This window comes from Amphiura filiformis, chromosome 5 (genome assembly GCF_039555335.1).
Source record: "Amphiura filiformis chromosome 5, Afil_fr2py, whole genome shotgun sequence".
Lineage (NCBI taxonomy): Eukaryota > Metazoa > Echinodermata > Ophiuroidea > Amphilepidida > Amphiuridae > Amphiura > Amphiura filiformis.
The window spans coordinates 42,592,155-42,610,708 of record NC_092632.1 but is presented as its reverse complement, the minus strand read 5'-3'; the positions used below and the strand labels follow the sequence as shown (position 1 = coordinate 42,610,708).

Sequence of the window (18,554 nt, the reverse complement as noted above, 5' to 3'; positions counted from 1 at the left end):
TGGTGATGACAAAGGGAGAACAAAGATACGAAAACAAGATGAGTCATCTATTTATATATGATAGAATGGTAACACTATCAACAGTGCTGTAAGATACATTCTGCCTCATGTATCACAGCCATTGAACAAAGCATGGGATTTGACATTCGGCATACCCCTACCCTCACCCCCACCCCTATCCCACCTTACCCCCACCATCCCCACATCTACCCTACCCACTACTCATTTCACCCTATCCCACCCCTATCCCAACCTACCTAAACCTACCCACCTTACCCTAACCCACCCCTAACCAACTACCCCACCACACTACACCCTACCCTATATTATTAACCTGAACTCAACCTACCCTATCTCACCCAACCCATCCCAGATCCCACCCATCTCCAACCCAAACCTTCTCTTATCCCACTCCCTATATAACATTTTTGTATACTATTTCACTCCTACCCACTACCCCACAACTCCATACCTTACCCATCAGCACTACCCAACAACACCCTACCCCATTCCTATCATACCCCACCAAATCATACCCCACCACACCCAACCCCACCCACCCACCCCACCCCACCCAAGACAGATGAATGGGTTGCTGGCTAAACCCTTGAATGGATGTACTGTATACAGCAATATAGATTTGCTGGTTGGGTAGCAAATGATTATTATGGAAAATCTTCATTTGGATACCATACAAACAAATTTATACACCACATTTGCTGGTATTCAATCTATATGTTAATTAAATGCTGAAATGTCAAGATAGACTTGTAAATGGGGCTAAGCTGTGGTAATTAACAGGCTCTCTACTGCACAAGGTTCGTAACAAAAACATCACAATACAAATACATGTATATCCTTTTCTTTGAATAACATTCATAACACTATTACTGACCAATGATGTATATTTGTGTTGCCTTATAACAGAATAGATACAGTTTGTACCGTACATGTACACTATTAATAGATCCATATTTACAGATTAATTAAACTTGCATTATTTGTGATAGTTTAGAAGTTCTCCAATTTGAAAACAATTGAAAAGAAAAAACTCTTCATAAATGAGTTAGAAGGCTGCAATAGAAGATCTCACTACTTTTTTTAAGAAATACTAAAAACAATTGAATTAAAAAACTAACAAAAACCCTTAATTGTATTGGACTGTATTAAAATTTAACTCACTGTATTTAAGAATGGTCATTAAAATGTCAATTCATGCATGTTTATTTAAATCATTCTACTAGAAGTGATTTTATTTATCTTGAAATGAGACCACATGCAGCTATTTTTGCTGCAGGTTGATCTACATGTATGCAACATCTTCAAATTATATCAACAAGTTAAATATTTTTTACCTTTTCATTTGTTATTAATTTTTTAAGGTCATCACAAACAAGTGGGCGGCTCATCTTTCAGTTGCAATTTAAGTACTGGAGCCCACCACTCACAAGGCCAAAATTAGTCCCAAACAGAAATGTTTGGTAGACTCATAACCGGTGCGATCTTACCTTTCCGATGTTGATTAAGATACTTCTTGCATCGATCCCGAGATCGGAAAAACCAATAGTCATTTTGTCCCACATAAATGAATAAATAACAAAACCCCGATCCCCGGTGGACTCACCCAAAAGGTGACGTCACACCATATGATCGTCCCTTATCCGACTTGGGATCCCCTACTCGGACCAAACTTGTAGGGGTGGCGGGGTCCGGGATAATCAACATCGGAAAGGTAAGATCGCACGGTTATGAGTCTACCAAACATTTCTGTTTGGGACTAGACTCAGTACACCGGTCGATCTTACCGTTCCGATGTTGATTAAGATACTTCTTGCATCAACATCTGAAAGATCGATCTAGCAAGTAACCGGCGGATGGAGGTACAAGATTGGTCAGCATCTGATCAGGGGATCGGGAGCGAATAACGCGATGGTTTCGCGAGGTCAGAAAAATTTTCCCCAGCGGTCGGGAAACAAAAAAGACCACGCGATCACAGACATAAACCTCCTTACTTAATAAGTTTGGTGGTTAAGAATAGCGACACTGGTTCTTACCATGCTGAGTATTCTGTATAGTCTGAAAACCTGGTACCCGTACACCACCGTATTATGATCGCCCGAACAATGTCGGTAAACCTCCGCCCGTCTCTGATTACTAACGTAAGCGGAAGTATCGTGAGAAGAGGCGAAGGTGGCTTCCGGGACACCGCCCGAGGACACCGCCTGCTAGATCTCCTCAAGGGACAACCGAACGGGATCCCCAAGCTGATGCGATAGCGCGTGTCGCGTGGGTCGCGGGCCGCGAAACCTCCGCCCTCCCCCGGACCCCACCAACACCTGGACCAGCCATCGCGACAGCGGCTGGACCGAAAAGCTCTGTAAGGGTGATGAATGCGGTCGTGAGTCCCTCGCAAGGCTTGTGTTCGGAAGAAATAGTGCTGCAGCGCCTTATCGGACACCCCAGCCTATCTTTGGCTTCAGCGAACCTTGCCCAACCCTGGGGATTGGAGAGGGGCGAATGTCGGTATGCACCGCGCCCGTTCGTAGTCACGAGAACAGAGCGCCCGAAACAGTGTCGCTCCAGTGTTTGTGAACACGGAAGCTAACCTCGAGACCGTGTGCAACTCAGCACCGCCGTCCCGAAGCCAACGCCAAACCGGAAAGCCATCTTGAGAGTTCGTATTTAAGCGTCGCTTTTGGCGGAAGGTCAAAAGGGTGACCCTTAAAGTAATCTAAGACTGTGTTGGGATCCCTTAGGAGGATCACTTTGATTTTTGGTAGACACACGTTGAACATACCGTCGGCGTGAGACTAATAAGGTAACCATCGGCTATGATAGTCGACCGTCTCGAAACCTCGGTGAATGGAGAGGACAGCTGACTTATAGCTGGCCCCAGTGGCCCGCTGAAGTCTTGCTTGGAACTTTTCTGTCAGAAACTCCGGAACTAGCAGCACAGAGGCTCTAGCGGAGAGCTATTTGTCTCATTGCACCAAGCGTAGTATGGAGCCAGACTCTGGCTATACGTGCGGAGGGTAGACTTCCGTCTAGCCCGGCGATGAGAAAAACAGCTTCTGATGAAAAGTATCCCTCCGCTCTTGCGTTCCTGGTAAGGGCCATGCAGCTAACTGCAGGTGCTCTAGTGATAGACTGGGTACCTCCGCTCCGGGCATCCGGAGTAGATCTGGTACCTCGGGGAGTGCCAGCGGCCTTGCCGCTAGCAGAATGACAATGCAGTCTTCCCACCCGATCTTGGCCACCACCCCCATGAGTAGTGAGATCGGAGGGACTGCATAAGCTGTCATCCTCCCCCAGTCTATGGACAGAGCGTACACGGTGAAGGCTTGGGGGTCCGGGACCCTTGAGCAGTACACCGGCAGTGGATGATTGCGATGAGATGCGAACAGAGCTATCGAGGGTGGTACATCCCCTTGAAGATCGTCGGAGCGACCTGCGGAGCCAGGGACCATTCTGCTGGTCCCGACACCCTTCCTCGTGACAGATTGTGCGCGAGGATGCTGGTAACGCCCGCGATGTGTATCGTTCTCATCGTAATCTGCCTGAACTTGCACCACCCTATCAGGTGTCGTGCATGCAGGCTCAATCGTGGTGGCCCGGAGTCCCCTTGTCTGTTGGGGTAGGCTACCACGGTTGTGTTATCCGTCAGGACAACGGTATGTAATTCCACGATCACCTCCTCGTAAGCGAGGGAGGTTGATGTGAAACTCTGTCTCTATGGCCCCCATAGGCCCGAGACGGAGTCTCCGTGGATGTGGACCCCCCAGCCCCGTTTTGCCGCTATGGTCGTCACTACGTGACATACCGGGGGTGCAGGAAACCTGACACCCTGGGTCAAATTGGGCTGATGGGTCCACCACCAGAGTTCCTCTCGCGCGATCTCCGACAAGCGGAACCGCGAGGGATATTGGTGACGACTGGGCCTGCAAGCAGGCTAGAAGGTGTAGTTGGGTAAGCCTAACGTAGAAACGACAGTACAGTACGCGGTCTACCATACTGGCCATTAGGCCTACCACCTTCAACCATGCCACAGCGGGTTTTGCCGAGACTCGGCCAAGAGTCAGGCACACCGCACCATGTTCGTCACCCGCTCGGGTGAGAGCACCGCGAACCCCTCCGTGAGGGTGATCTGGGCCCCTACAAATAGTGGTGTCTGCGTCGGGACCACGCTGGACTTTTTGAGCTGATCAAAAATCCAGGGTCCCGCACCCTCTGGACTATCAACCCCATGAGACCCGTAGTCTTCAGTGGAGTGCGTCCGTATATGAGCCAAACGTCCAGGTAGCAACTGATGTTGACACCCCTGTGCTTCTGGTACGCTGCCACCGCGCTGACCAAGAGTGTTAAACACCCTGGGAGAGATGGACAGGCGGATGGCGGTATCAAAACTGGTAATTTTGATCCTGTACCTAGAAGCGCAGATGCCTCCGATCTTGAGAGCGATTGGCATATGCAGATAGGCGTCCGAGAGATCTAGCGATGCTGTTCCCATGCCCCTGATGGGGCAGGCTAGCACCGGCGAGAGTCCCCATTCTGAACCTCTTGGGCCTGAAGAACGTGTTCAACAGCCTGCGGTTCCGGAGGGGCTCCCGTCGCCGATCTTCCTTGGAGCCAATGGCTCCAAGATCACCCGTAGAGAACGGGGGTGGGACCGGGACAATCGCCCGCTTGAGTGAGAAGCTGTGTGATCCCTGTCAGTAGTGCCCGGCGCTGGGGGCCGTCTGGCGGCACTACTGTGGACCTCTGAAATGTGCAGGCGAATGTGGGGAGACTGGGTTGCCAGTCTGTAACCCCACTCACCACTGACCATACCCAGGCGCTCAAAGAGATGGTTTCCCACCTCTGGGTGAAAGCCATAAGCGGTCGATCCACTGGGAGATCCCCTGTGGAAAAACCGCTGAGCCCCCAGGAATGCTCTGCCTAGCTTCCCTTGGAAGGCGCTTGCTCTTCTTCGGGGCTTGCCAGCTGTTCCTGTGCTACCCTTGCGCCTCCCAGAAATGGGTGCTGCAGAGGTAGTGGGCTCGGTACTGTTGGTGGTGCACGGCCTGCTGAAGTCGGAGCTCCTACCCATGGTAAGGGCAGTTTCCGACTTCTTCAGAGTGCTCCCGTTGGTAGCTTCTTTGCACGGTCCTCCACCGTGGCGCAGAAGCATCCAAAGAGAAAAAGGACCCTGCCTTTCCATCGCGTTGAGCGATTGGAGTGGCAGGCCCCTCCCAGCGCTGAGTGGACACCCTATGGGCTAGGCCCATGGAGCTCTCGTTGAGGCTAGCTGTTAGCACCGCTAATAGGCTCACCTCATGCGGAAGAGCTCAGATGTTGTCTGGCGTGATACGCTTGACGACATCTGGGTCCCTCTCGGATCCCCTCAGGTAGGTCCCGTGGTCCTCCCGCGTTACATCGCAGAGGAAGGCGTGCAAGCACGCCGCGGCGTCATAGCTCTACTGAGCTCGACAGCCCTCGATATCTACCCGTGAGGTTTGCGGGAATGAGAGTGCAGGCGTCCCCTGTGAGGAAGCAGCAGCTGAGCATCCTACTGAAAGGATCCCCTGGTCCTCTTCCATGGACTCCCCCTTAGGGGGTGTCCGGAGGAAGATCAGTGCTGTTGCTCCCCTCGCGGGGCAGCGGGTGCAGGAGATTGTAGTGATGTCACTACCGGACTCAGCTTCCGACTCCTTTCCCTCGCCCACAGTATCCGTATCATGCTCCGATGATGCCGGTAACTGAGGACGGGCATCTGAAAGCGGGTAAGAAGGCATAACCACTGTGTGGCTCGCCGACTACCTGCCAGCAGAAGAGGGAGTACTCCCGCAAGACCCTGAGGTACCCGCCATGGCACCACTGGGTCCGCATGCTCTCGCAGCCGTCGTCCTAGCGCTAGCAGCACGGGGCCTACCCTGATCAAGATCTGGGTTAGCCCCATGCCGGCTGGCCTGGTCAACAGCTGATGTTGGTACTGCGTGGCCATCGCTGGCGACACTTGCCACGGTGCTGGCCGTGGAAGAAACACCCTGCGGCGGGTACCACGGGGCATACCCAGCCGGCAGCTGACCCTGAAAGGATCCGCCACCAGGGTAACCCCATGGTACTGCAGTACCAGCACCGCCTCCCCCTTGTTGCCACAGAGACTGTGGCGACTAAAGCGGTGCTGCTGCGTACCGGTGCGGTATCAGCGTGGGTACCCGTGAGGGTTCCCAACTGCGGACCGCTGTACCCTCGCCACACTGCGTTCCCTGTTAGGGGATCAAGCTGTGTGCTGGCGTGGTACCGCCTTGATACTAGCATGGGTACCCGTGAGGGTTCCGGTTGTGTACCGCTGTATCGTGGTTCCAGCGTGGGTGCCCGTGAGGGCTCCGGCTGTGTACCACTGTACCCATGCCTCACTGCGTTCCCCGCAAAGAGATCAAGCCGTGTGTATGGGTACCCGCTATACCGGCTGTCCCTTGGCTGAGGGAGCTTGCCTAGTACCACGGGTAGCTGAGCGTGCATACCCCGATCAATCACCTCGCCACCTGAATAGGCAGCGTCAATCAATGGAGCTATGCCCTGTTGATTTGACAGTGATCGATCAAGAGAGGGTAATTGACCCATTGACGGTAATGGATCACCCACGCTCCGCTGGCTCTCGAGGACATAAGTGGGTTGTTGATCAGCTAGGCTGTTCAAGCTACTTACTGTACCCTCTAGAGCTTCGCCCAAGGTCGCTGTGTGTGGCGGACCACTCACGGCAGCTATGGGCGGGTGCATAGCGGCTACCACTGAAGTCAAGCCGTAGCGCGTCTTTGTAGCTGCCACCGAATGCACCTGGGTCGCTGTCCCGTGAGAGACTGCGAGCCCAACCCCTGAATAATCGCCAGCCAGTCCTGTGGACAGCCAGCAGCTATTCTAGGGCCCAGGGTATCACTCGGCGGTCCCGCCATGGAACGCTGCCGTGTGACAACCCCAGTTGGTTCTGCTAAGACTACACCCACAGCGTTAGCCGCGGTATCGTCTCTGCTGAACCCATGCATGCTAGGGTTCAACCCAGGCAAGCCCGGGTACCCTTGCATGCTGCCCGTCGCTGGCTACTACTGTGGCTGTTTGAGCCCGTGAGATATGCCTGCAACAGGCGGGTGTCCTCCTGCTAAAAACCTGTGAGGATTTTCGCTGAGGACTGGTATCCTCCTGCTACAAAACCCGCTAGGGTTTTAAGCTGGTGATTACCGCTCTGCTGCCTGCTACTTTGCTCCGGCGTATAGTCAGTGCTTTCGCTGGCTGCTGAGCCTTTGGGCGCTTAGCAGTCCCGAAGGAACCGCCTGCTTGTCCGGGGACCGGAGCCGCGTTCAGCGGGCCTGCCATGCTCCACAGGCGCGGTCCCATCCGGATCTTCCGGGGCGGCTGGTTTTCGCCTGCTGCAAAACCCGCTAGGGTTTTCGCTGGTGATTACCGCTCTGCTGCCTGCTACTTTGCTCCGGCGTATAGTCAGTGCTTTCGCTGGCTGCTGAGCCTTTGGACGCCTTAGCAGTCCCGAAGGAACCGCCTGCTTGTCCGGGGACGGAGCCCCTTAAGCAGACCTGCCATGACCCATAGGGGCTGTCACAGCAGAATCCACCGTGTCGACCTTACCAGTGCCCTTGGTAGATTTCTTCTTCGTCTTATGGCGATGACGGAGCCTATCCCAATCGTCAAGCTGGAACTCGGAGAGTCCTAAGCAAAAGAAAGACATCTAGAAGATCGTGAGCACTCCCTGTGGGTGAAACAGAACGGGTGTGGGTCCCGCTCCGTCACCAGGGAAGGGCAAGCCCGACAGGGCCGAGGCGAAGCGAGGAGAAAGGGAGGGGGCACTACCCCCCAACACGCGACTCAAGCCCAGTAAGCAAACCTGAGCACGGAGGCTGGTCGCTAACGTTAGTGGTAAAAAGTAAGGACTGGCTAACTTTATTACTAAAATGTCAGACGGGTCCCTACCAATCCCCACCGTATGAATATCTGATTAACTCGTCTTTATCGGACGGTAATGAAGACATAACGATAGAGTAATCACCCTAACATAGCAACAATAACCTACCGTACATGAAATACAATGTGTATGTACAAACATCTATTGTAACTTACAGGCTGCAATGGTTGTTTTACGTGGGAAACAAAATGAATGGCGTCAACGAGCGGCCATTTTGAATTGCTCGTGTGTCCCGTGATACAAACGGAGGCACGATATGTAGCTAAGTTTTGGATCGTTTTTTGTTATTTTTTCGCCAGAAAATGCCGTCAAAACTATCCTCAGCCGAACAATACCGGTTTGGTTTTACCTAAGGTGTGAAACTACACCAGTATATCTCGCCTTTTGTCGAGAAATTGATACACAGTGCTATGAACAATCGATAGGCACGTCTGTATCAGTCGGAGACCAAGGAGGATAAGGGACGATCATATGGTGTGACGTCACCTTTTGGGTGAGTCCACCGGGGGATCGGGGGGTTTTTGTTATTTATTCATTTATGTGGGACAAAATGACTATTGGTTTTCCGCATCTCGGGATCGATGCAAGAAGTATCTTAATCAACATCGGAACGGTAAGATCGACCGGTGTACTGAGTCTGCACATTTTATTGAATTAGTCACAAATGTGGTTCATTTTGGCAAAAAATTGCCAAATATGCAAGATTTTCATCAAATGTCACCCACCACTAAAAATATCCTAGCTACAACCATGATAATTATCTTATGGTTGAATTCAAAATCCATTCTATTGTACTATTGCATTGTACTGATATACATGTACATGATATGTCATAGTCTCATACATGTATTCTTCTCTCGTTAATGGTAGCAATTAAAATTATATGGCAATTTGGCATATACAAAATCAAATGCACATCATCACATACAACACCAGTTTGCTTTCATTTTAGGAAACAGTCATAATATGAATAAGGCCTAAAAAAATTGTTTGATTGGCGTAACCCGCCTGACCCTAAAAGTAGGCCAGACCCTGAATGTTTAAAAAAAGAAAATAAAAGAAAATAAATAAATATATCAAATGAAAAAAAAAGAAGAAAAAAAGTTACAAGGCCTTTATAGGCCTAATAATGAAAACATAGGTCCCTACTTGCTTGGTGCCTTGAGGAGAACAAACCTTTTAATTTTGACTGTAATATTATGACATTTGCCAGATTGAAATATTCACACATGTTTTAAAGGCTAAACATTATCAACATTTTATCATAAACATTTTCTCATAGATACCAACTGCAGCATTTCTACCTTAAGGTGGAGTTCATTTACTAAGGGAAAAAAACCAAAGCTTGATGACATCCTGCAAATGAAAGTCTGTTCATTAGAAGGGGAGGGTCAAAAAGTTTGATTGTGTTTGTAAAAAACTTGATGAAATATCGGTCAAAGTTATATAAATTTAAATTCTAAAGATACAAGGCAAATTGATATGCATTATGCAGCAATAGTATTAGTAATTATATACAAGAGCCTTCCATTGTAGTCTAAATGTGATAAATATCCTAAATGTGATAAATATGGGTTGGAATTTTCAACATTTAACACTTATGTTTCAAGAAGAAGAGAGGGGATCAGCTTCCTAACGAAAGATTAAGAAGAATGTAATATAAGAAGAATGAAATAAAACAAATTAAAAAACAAAAAACAGGTTTAATAACCAAAACAAATAAAACAGAAAAATCCTGGGACATTATTTGCCTGATAATCTGTTTGCAATCATACATGTACATATGCATTTTACAAGATAAATTATTTGATAAAACTTGCTAGCTCCATTTGATCGTTATTGCCTTGGCAACTGTCAGACTTTGATCTCTGTACACTTTCCCACAATGGATCACTCTCTCTACATGCATTAAATTGATGCATTAATAAAAATATACAAAATTAAAATATGTTATGCAATCTGAATGAAAAATTCAAATTAATAAAATCTTTTAATTTGTTATGACAGAATCAAACTTTGAAATCACTTATTTTGAACTGAATTGAATGTAAACTTGAATCACATGATTGTTGATATTTTTTCATAACAGTGTCAAAATTGTTACTATGGAAACCTACCTGCTGCGATGATCACGAGTGCTGATAGGACTGTAATTATTAACATGACTTTGTTCATCTTCAACCAACCTATATGTAAAAGAACAAAATATGTAAAGAACATATGAGGTAACTTTGTACATGTATAACAATAAGAGTGGGCTACGTAATGTACCAATTATTGAACTATTTTTTGGAATGACATGTTTGTCCTGTTTTGTGTCATAAAATACCATTTGGATGATATGGAATGTGTTGAACAATGCTCTAACTAGACTTCTCCGTAGTCCACTTGCCAATTGTGCATGTACTCTGGCTATTGCATTTAAGCTTAAAACTCTGATTCAATTAATTTGTGCACAATTGATAGATTTTCACATCTGATCTTTTCAGTCACCGTACTCCCTCTGTTTGTTGGCTTCCCAAGTGAACTGCTTACTTTCGATTGTGGTTTGCATGCTTAACACGGCTGTCTATGGATGAGAATGTCGGATTTTGGCCTACTATATATTGGCCATGATGTAATGCATCTTTAAGGGGGTACTACACCCCTGTGGTAAATTTGTGACTATTTTTTAATTTTTATCAAAAAATAATAATACACTGGTAACAAAAGTTATGTATATTATTGGGGCAAGGATTCCAATTACTACACTGAAATTTCAGTGACTTATGACAAGCGGTTCAGTATATATGATAGGAAATTAGGTACATCCTAGCGGTACCTTATTTCTTATCATAAATAACGAACCGCTTGTCTTGGGTCACTGAAATTCCAGTGTAGTAATTGGATTCCTGCCCTATAATATACATAACTTTTTGTTACCAGTATGTTATTAGTTTTTGAGAAAAATGCAAAAATATACACAAATTTATTGAGGGGTGTAGTACCCCCTTAAATGGATCTGGCTTATGATTGGTCGCCCAGATCTCGTTATGGTTTAAATCCTCCGGGCACCTGCCATTACCATTAATAACTACATGTATAGTGCATGAGCGAGTCTTGTACTTGCTTGCGGTTTAATTGGATTGATCAAGTATGATTGACAGTGTGTGTTTAAAATTCAAAGTACATAGTCGATTTTTAACTCGGGCTTTCGCGATTAATAAACTGGCAGATTCTAAAATTAGAATTGTTCAGTATTGAAGTACTATAGTTATGCCATTATGATATGTTGCATTCAATAATATAAGCCTACGTAATAACGTATACTTTACTTTTACTGTCACAAATATAATTATATAAACTTTTTCATAACCATTTTATACTAGTATTTTGATGTAATAAATATCAGTATAATTTCGAGTTCAACTGAATGCGTTCATCATGATTAAGGGGTAATACACCCCTGGCCAATTTTGTGCCTATTTTTGCATTTTTCTCAAAAATTATAGCACATTGGTGACAAGTAAGATATGTTTATTATAGGGGCAAGGACTACAACTACTGTACTGAAAATTCAGCAACTCAAAGCAAGTAGTTTTATTTATTGATCAAATATTGGTTTTCCCTCATTTTTGACTGTAACTCCACAACTGTTGTCTGTGCTGAAATAAAATTTCCATTGCAGTAGTTGTAGTCCTTACCCCTATAATATACATATCTTACTTGTCCCCAATGCGCTATAATTTGTGAGAAAAATGCAAAAATAGGCACAAAATTGGGCAGGGGTGTAGTACCCCCTAAATTAATAACATATTTTTATTTATCAAAAATCGACTATGGCATAGTCTATGATCTAACCTACATTGTAACACTCATGGGGGGGTCAAATTTCCAAACAGTGTGTCAAAAGTTGCTTCCCCCCTCTCGGCCTGCCAAAAATCTTTGCCCAACCCCTTTGACATGCCAATTTTTTGCGAACATAATTTGCGAACCTTAATGGTCTATAACATAATGCAAGCATTATATTTGAATGTTTCTGTAGTCCTAACTCCTAAAGCCTTTTCAGAACATCTTATTGAAAAGGTTTCCCATAAATGTGTTGTACCAAAAACCACTTGCCCTTTTGACCTGCCAAAATTGCTTCCCCCTCCCTCTTCGACCTGCAAAAATTGCTTGCCCCTTTGGCTTACCAACAACAGCTTGCTCCCCAAATTTACCCTCTCACAGAGCTCATAATTACTGCACAGCTCCTTATCATAAAAGACTATTATAATTGTCCACTACATTATAATTATTTAACCCTAAATCTCTTAGAATTTTTTTGCTATCAGAAGGGAAAGAAGAAACAAAAAAAGGAGAGAAGATGAACAAAGAAGTCACTTGCTACCCCAGGATTCAAACCTTAGACCCCTGCGTGCCAACCACAGGATCACCGACTGGTTGCCACAGGGTTTGACTTGCGATACAGGGTGATTGCGTCATGGCATCACCCAACTAGAATTACGCGGTTCGTAATCAAGGTGGCCCCACACAAAGGTGTAATAACATTGAAGGTTATATGCAATATGCAAATAAATTCATTTATATTCAGAAATATGCAAATAACAAAACACAAAACTATACAGCACATTAAGCCACCACATCCAATCACTGTACCAAGTTTGAAGTTGATCAGTTATTGCGTTTAAGCTGCAAAGTGGAAATAAATTTGCTTCTGCCCGGACAGGCAGGCAGCCATCTGGATGATAACATAAGCCCCACATAAATATGTGTGGGGCCAAAAAGGAGTACATTGTATTTTATGATCCCAGCATCCTCTTTTTAAGACATTTTTTTAAAATATATTTTGTAATTCATAATAATTTTTATGTCGTAGCTCTGTCAGACATTTTGGTTGAAGGTCCTCCTCAAAATCAAATCATCAGCTGGGTAGCTGACGAGCAATTATATGGTCATGGCTATAATATTATCCATGTATCATGATTGTAGTCTGAAGTTAATTTTCTGATGTGCACGGATTGGGAATCCAAATCTTTTGCAAACGCTGTCTAGATTTTAATAAAAAGGGTGGGTTTGTATCACCATTGCCAACTTTGGGCTGATTTTGGGTGATTCGCAGCAAGTGATATTTAGTGTCTATGGCCAGTGGAAAATCGCTCACTAGAAACCAGAGTTTGGGCGAGCAGTGGCGAGTGAGAGCGATTGCTCGCCTTAAACGGCAAGGCCTGTTGCAGGTTAACTTTCTCAAGTGTTTAAGAATTTATCCTACAAATATTTTACAATTTTAAGTCAAAAGCAAGAATTTTAATATATTTTGTAATTCATAATAATTTTTATGTCGTAGCTCTGTCAGACATTTTGGTTGAAGGTCCTCCTCAAAATCAAATCATCAGCTGGGTAGCTGACGAGAGCAATTATATGGTCATGGCTATAATATTATCCATGTATCATGATTGTAGTCTGAAGTTAATTTTCTGATGTGCACGGATTGGGAATCCAAATCTTTTGCAAACGCTGTCTAGATTTTAATAAAAAGGGTGGGTTTGTATCACCATTGCCAACTTTGGGCTGATTTTGGGTGATTCGCAGCAAGTGATATTTAGTGTCTATGGCCAGTGGAAAATCGCTCACTAGAAACCAGATTTTGGGCGAGCAGTGGCGAGTGAGAGCGATTGCTCGCCTTAAACGGCAAGGCCTGTTGTAGGTTAACTTTCTCAAGTGTTTAAGAATTTATCCTACAAATATTTTACAATTTTAAGTCAAAAGCAAGAATTTTAATATATTTTGTAATTCATAATAATTTTTATGTCGTAGCTCTGTCAGACATTTTGGTTGAAGGTCCTCCTCAAAATCAAATCATCAGCTGGGTAGCTGACGAGCAATTATATGGTCATGGCTATAATATTATCCATGTATCATGATTGTAGTCTGAAGTTAATTTTCTGATGTGCACGGATTGGGAATCCAAATCTTTTGCAAACGCTGTCTAGATTTTAATAAAAAGGGTGGGTTGGTATCACCATTGCCAAGTATGGGCTGATTTTGGGTGATTCGCAGCAAGTGATATTTAGTTTCTATGGCCAGTGGAAAATCGCTCACTAGAAACCAGAGTTTAGGCGAGCGGTGGCGAGTGAGAGCGGTTGCTCGCCTTAAACGGCAAGGCCTGTTGCAAGTTAACTTTCTCAAGTGTTTAAGAATTTATCCTACAAATATTTTACAATTTTAAGTCAAAAGCAAGAATTTTAATATATTTTGTAATTCATAATAATTTTTATGTCGTAGCTCTGTCAGACATTTTGGTTGAAGGTCCTCCTCAAAATCAAATCATCAGCTGGGTAGCTGACGAGCAATTATATGGTCATGGCTATAATATTATCCATGTATCATGATTGTAGTCTGAAGTCAATTTTCTGATGTGCACGGATTGGGAATCCAAATCTTTTGCAAACGCAATTCACCCCCGGTTACATGGATCGAATCCATGGTTTCCTAATAAGTCTGAGGGCCGATGACACACATTCGATGGGTGTAACCCCCGGTACTGAAAATGCTGCACAGTAGTAGTTGTAGTAAGTACAAATTTCGAACATTTGAGGACTTGTTCTCAAGTTGTAGGTACTCCCGTAGATAGGGTGCCTCCAGGATTTTATTTTGGCAAGTTTGCATTAGTATATCTAGTAAAATACTTACTTTAGAAACCTGTGTCACTGATGTATGCCATTTGTGAATGCTCAACTTATTCTACACATCGATCAGCTTTTGTCCAAAGAAATATTTAAAAAGATGATTTTTGAGTGATTTTTATGAGCAGCGAAAAGTCCACTCCACGATTACGTACATGTGAATATGGTGATGAATGCACGCTAAATCACGGTGACACATACACGTAGCTGCTTGGAACTCACTTTCGGAGCAGTGAGTTCCAATTATTGGAACTAGCACAGTAGTGTCATGTCTCACAGGTTCGCGTATTAACGCCGTGATTGTGAATGCATTTTATCATTAAAAAGGGAAAAAGAGGAGAGCCATTTTGTCTATGGTCCGACTGCAATCCCGGCCCCCAACTCAACACAAAAGTTGACAACCATGAGAGTTACCAAACCTTTCAAAGACCCCCTTTGCAATGATTTTTCATCAAATTTACCCCCTTTTTTCATGCAAAATCGAGGACAAAATTTGGCCAAAAACAACCCCTTTTTTGTAGTTTTTAATGGCCAGAATTTAACACCCCTTTTCAATGATTAGAATTTCAAACACCCCTTATCAATGACACTAAATATTGACATAAAATTTCTGGATTTTCTCAAGTACCCCTTTTATCCAAATTTCGCGGACAGTGCTAATTATTAAATGGTCGCATGTCATAAGTTGGGTATGCAAAAAGGGTGGAGGGATTACACTTTTCTGAAAATTACGATACAAATTTGATTGGCTTTCCGTAACCCCATATCCTACAGCAGTGGTTGATACCTCATTTTAAGCCTAATTTTATACTCTTTCAGTCTACAGAAGCATATAATTATATATTATTCAGTAAAAAAATCACATCAGTTGAAATGAAAAATGCCAGGGGTGGAGGAGCAGGCGGATGTGGAGCAGGCGGATGCGGAAGTGTGCAATAGGGCCTATGTGAAAATTCACATGTCAGCATGTCAAAACTACTGGTTACTTTTTCAAATCTAGTGAGGGTATGATGTATTGAAAGCTTTGAATGTTGAATTTGTACACCTAAAACAATTACTAACTATTTAAGGTGGTACTACACCCTGTGATAAATTTTGTGACTAATTTTGCATTTTCTCAAATAGTAACTACACACTGGTAACAAAAGTTATATGTATATTATAGGGGCACGGAATCAATTACTTCACTGAAATTTCAGTGATTCAAGACAAGGGGTTCATTATTATGTTAAGAAATGAGGTACATTCTAGCGGTACCTCTTTTCTTATCATAAATAACGTACCGCTTGTCTTGAGTCACTGACATTCCAGTGTAGTAACTGGATTCCTTACCCCTATAATATACATAAACTTTTGTTACCAGTGTGATATTATTTTTTGAGAAAAAGGCAAAAATATTCACAAATTTATCAAGGGGTGTAGTACCACCTTAAAGGGTTATAGGCCTATGTTCCTTTCTTTTTCATTTTTAATGAAACCCTAGTTGAATTTCAGTATTTTTAGCAATATGCTAATGTACATTTCTCTTCTTGATATTCATTTCCTCAACAATAGAATAACCATCTCGCTAATTACTCGTAAAAAGGTCATTGACCTTCACAATGTAATTAACATACGTACAATTATTTTAAATAGTTCATTTCAAGCATTAATGTATTGAGAACATATCCTGCAAATCTGATGACATTCTTGCATAAAATAAAAATTTTACAGTCATTTTTGTAATTGAGGTCCGATTTGAGAAAAATGCATTTGAAAATTGAGATTTACATAGACGCCTGTGTATTAATTAATTAGTAATTAAGCATTATCTCAAAAATTAAGCATGTGCTAAGGTTAAAAGTGGTGTTAATTGTTAGAGGTTGTCAATATATACAACATATCAAAAAATTAATTTTTTGTCATTTTTGACCATGTAATGGAAATTGTACCCAACTTATGACATGCGACCAAATACCCTATTTTGCTGATTTCACTGTCAAATTTCACGGGCAGTACAAATTAAATACCCCTATTTTGCCATTTCGTGGTCCTTGCTACTGGCAAAAAAATAACCCCTTTTCCGCGCAATTTGGTAACTCTCATGGTTGTCAACATTTGTGTTGAGTTGGGGGGCTATAGTCCTGCCAGCAAGACTTCAGTCTTTATCATAAACATAATGACATAGACGGACCTGACGAGTTACAGTTACTGGAACTAGGGGGCTGCATAAAACTGCAAAGCTGGGAGAAAAGAAAAGGATTGGAAGTAGATGACATGGAAATAAAATGCTGAATAAATGAATTGTCATAGTAATCATAACGAGCCGAGACTTATAAATCGTTAATACAAGTGGCCAGTGGCCCCCAGTGCTGATGTCATGAAAGTGCGAGATATGTGCATATTCTGTCGGTCAGACATCCGGGCCGAACCTGCTGGACAATAGCACTGGAGTGAAAACAACATATTCGCATTCACTGAACTCTGGAGTGTATCACAAGCTACCACACTTATTGTGCCAGGTTCGACTCTCTGCAAATAAAAATATGCGATAAGTTGTTTTCACTCCAATGCATAAATGGATGTGACGTGGCTCCGACCGAGAGAATACATGTACCACATAATGTTACGCGCTTCCCATATTTCGCAAATGAATGACACATATAACCGCACAATTCATAACACCCAGCTATATATAGACCTTTTTCTGATGACGTCACCTAATCGATATTGGGGTCTCAGATGTAAACAAACAACATGTGCGTTTCCCACATGCCCACAGTGTGAAAACACCAAATACTGCATATTTTCTCCTCTGTTTTGTCATCTTTCACATTAGCTTCCATATAATAATTTTTTAAAGGGAACTGTATACTGGTTACCTTTGTTTCAGATTGTTAATACCACAAAATACAAAAGATACAGAAAAAACGCCATGCTATTTGAAATTAATCTTTGTTTTGTTTCATATTTTTGTTTACTTTTTACACCGTGAAGAACTAAACGCTTACTGCGAGCTGGCAATTCCGCGCAGGACGCCAAGCGTGGCGCAAAGTTGAGCGCGCGCGCCGGCGCAGTATTTACGTCTGGGTGCTGTTGACTCGAATGCTGGACCCCAATATCAATTGATTGGTGACGTCTGAGAAAAAGGTCTATAATATTGCACGCGTAAGAAAAACAAGCATGAAAACAAATTTTATTACTTTTTACATACGTTTTAGTACAAATTTAAGCTTACCTACTTTCCAGGTACTTTCATTCAATATCACTGCTGAATGACAGTGTATGGAATAGACCATCAACCACACCACAATGCAAGGCAATAGCAGTCACTCATGCACTCTGTCGATGAGCAATAAAAATAATAACAGTGACGAAATGTTCATGGCATTTTCCCTGCCGTGATCTCTGCTTTTGTTGTTTTATTTTGACGCCCTCAGCTGCGCAAGCAAGGAAAGAGCGAGTTCAAACTAAATTTATACTCGGTCGCTCAGTGGTAAGCGATTGAATTTTGACCAATGAAAATAGCCTTTTCTATTACTTTAGAAAAAGCGCTCTATTTCATTGGTCAAAAGTCATTCGCTCGTCGATCAGCGACTGAGTACCTGGCAATGACCTTTCGCGGCCGCCCTTTACCAGTGCTTTGACTTTTAACTACATCGCTGAGCGAGAATAATTGGATTTTAGCCAATGAGATAGAGAGTTTTTTGATGCATTGGAAAATGTGCGCTATCTCATTGGTCATTATCTCCAGCACTTGCCGCTTTGCCGATTGAGTGTAAACTTGACTTAAAGCCCAAGTACATACATTGTTTACCAAAACATAAAACGGAGTTGAGCAGAGGTCTGTGAATTCTGATGTTTTGACAGAAATCGTATTTTTAAAACGGTATGTGAATGTTTTTGCAATCATTTTAAAATCCAAAGCAATCAAAAGTACTGTAGGTAGTTAAAACAGT

General features: G+C 43.7%; 1 protein-coding gene across 6 annotated transcripts in view; it reads right to left on the bottom strand.

Annotated features, from left to right (window-relative positions):
• LOC140153164 (uncharacterized) overlaps window positions 1–18,017 on the bottom strand; it is a 43,092-nt gene extending 25,075 nt beyond the window's left edge. For 2 of the 6 annotated variants that reach the window (XM_072175827.1, XM_072175825.1), the window contains exons 1-2: window positions 17,834–18,016; window positions 10,069–10,137 (exon numbers count right to left, since the gene is read on the bottom strand). In XM_072175827.1, the coding sequence (XP_072031928.1) occupies window positions 10,069–10,137; window positions 17,834–17,894 (130 nt within the window). In that variant the 5' untranslated portion in view covers window positions 17,895–18,016. Of the gene's footprint in view, window positions 1–10,068; window positions 10,138–17,833 lie in introns of all 6 variants that reach the window. The other 4 variants (XM_072175826.1, XM_072175829.1, XM_072175828.1 and 1 more) reach the window with 4 other exon arrangements.
• Between the last annotated feature and the right edge of the window lie 537 nt (window positions 18,018–18,554).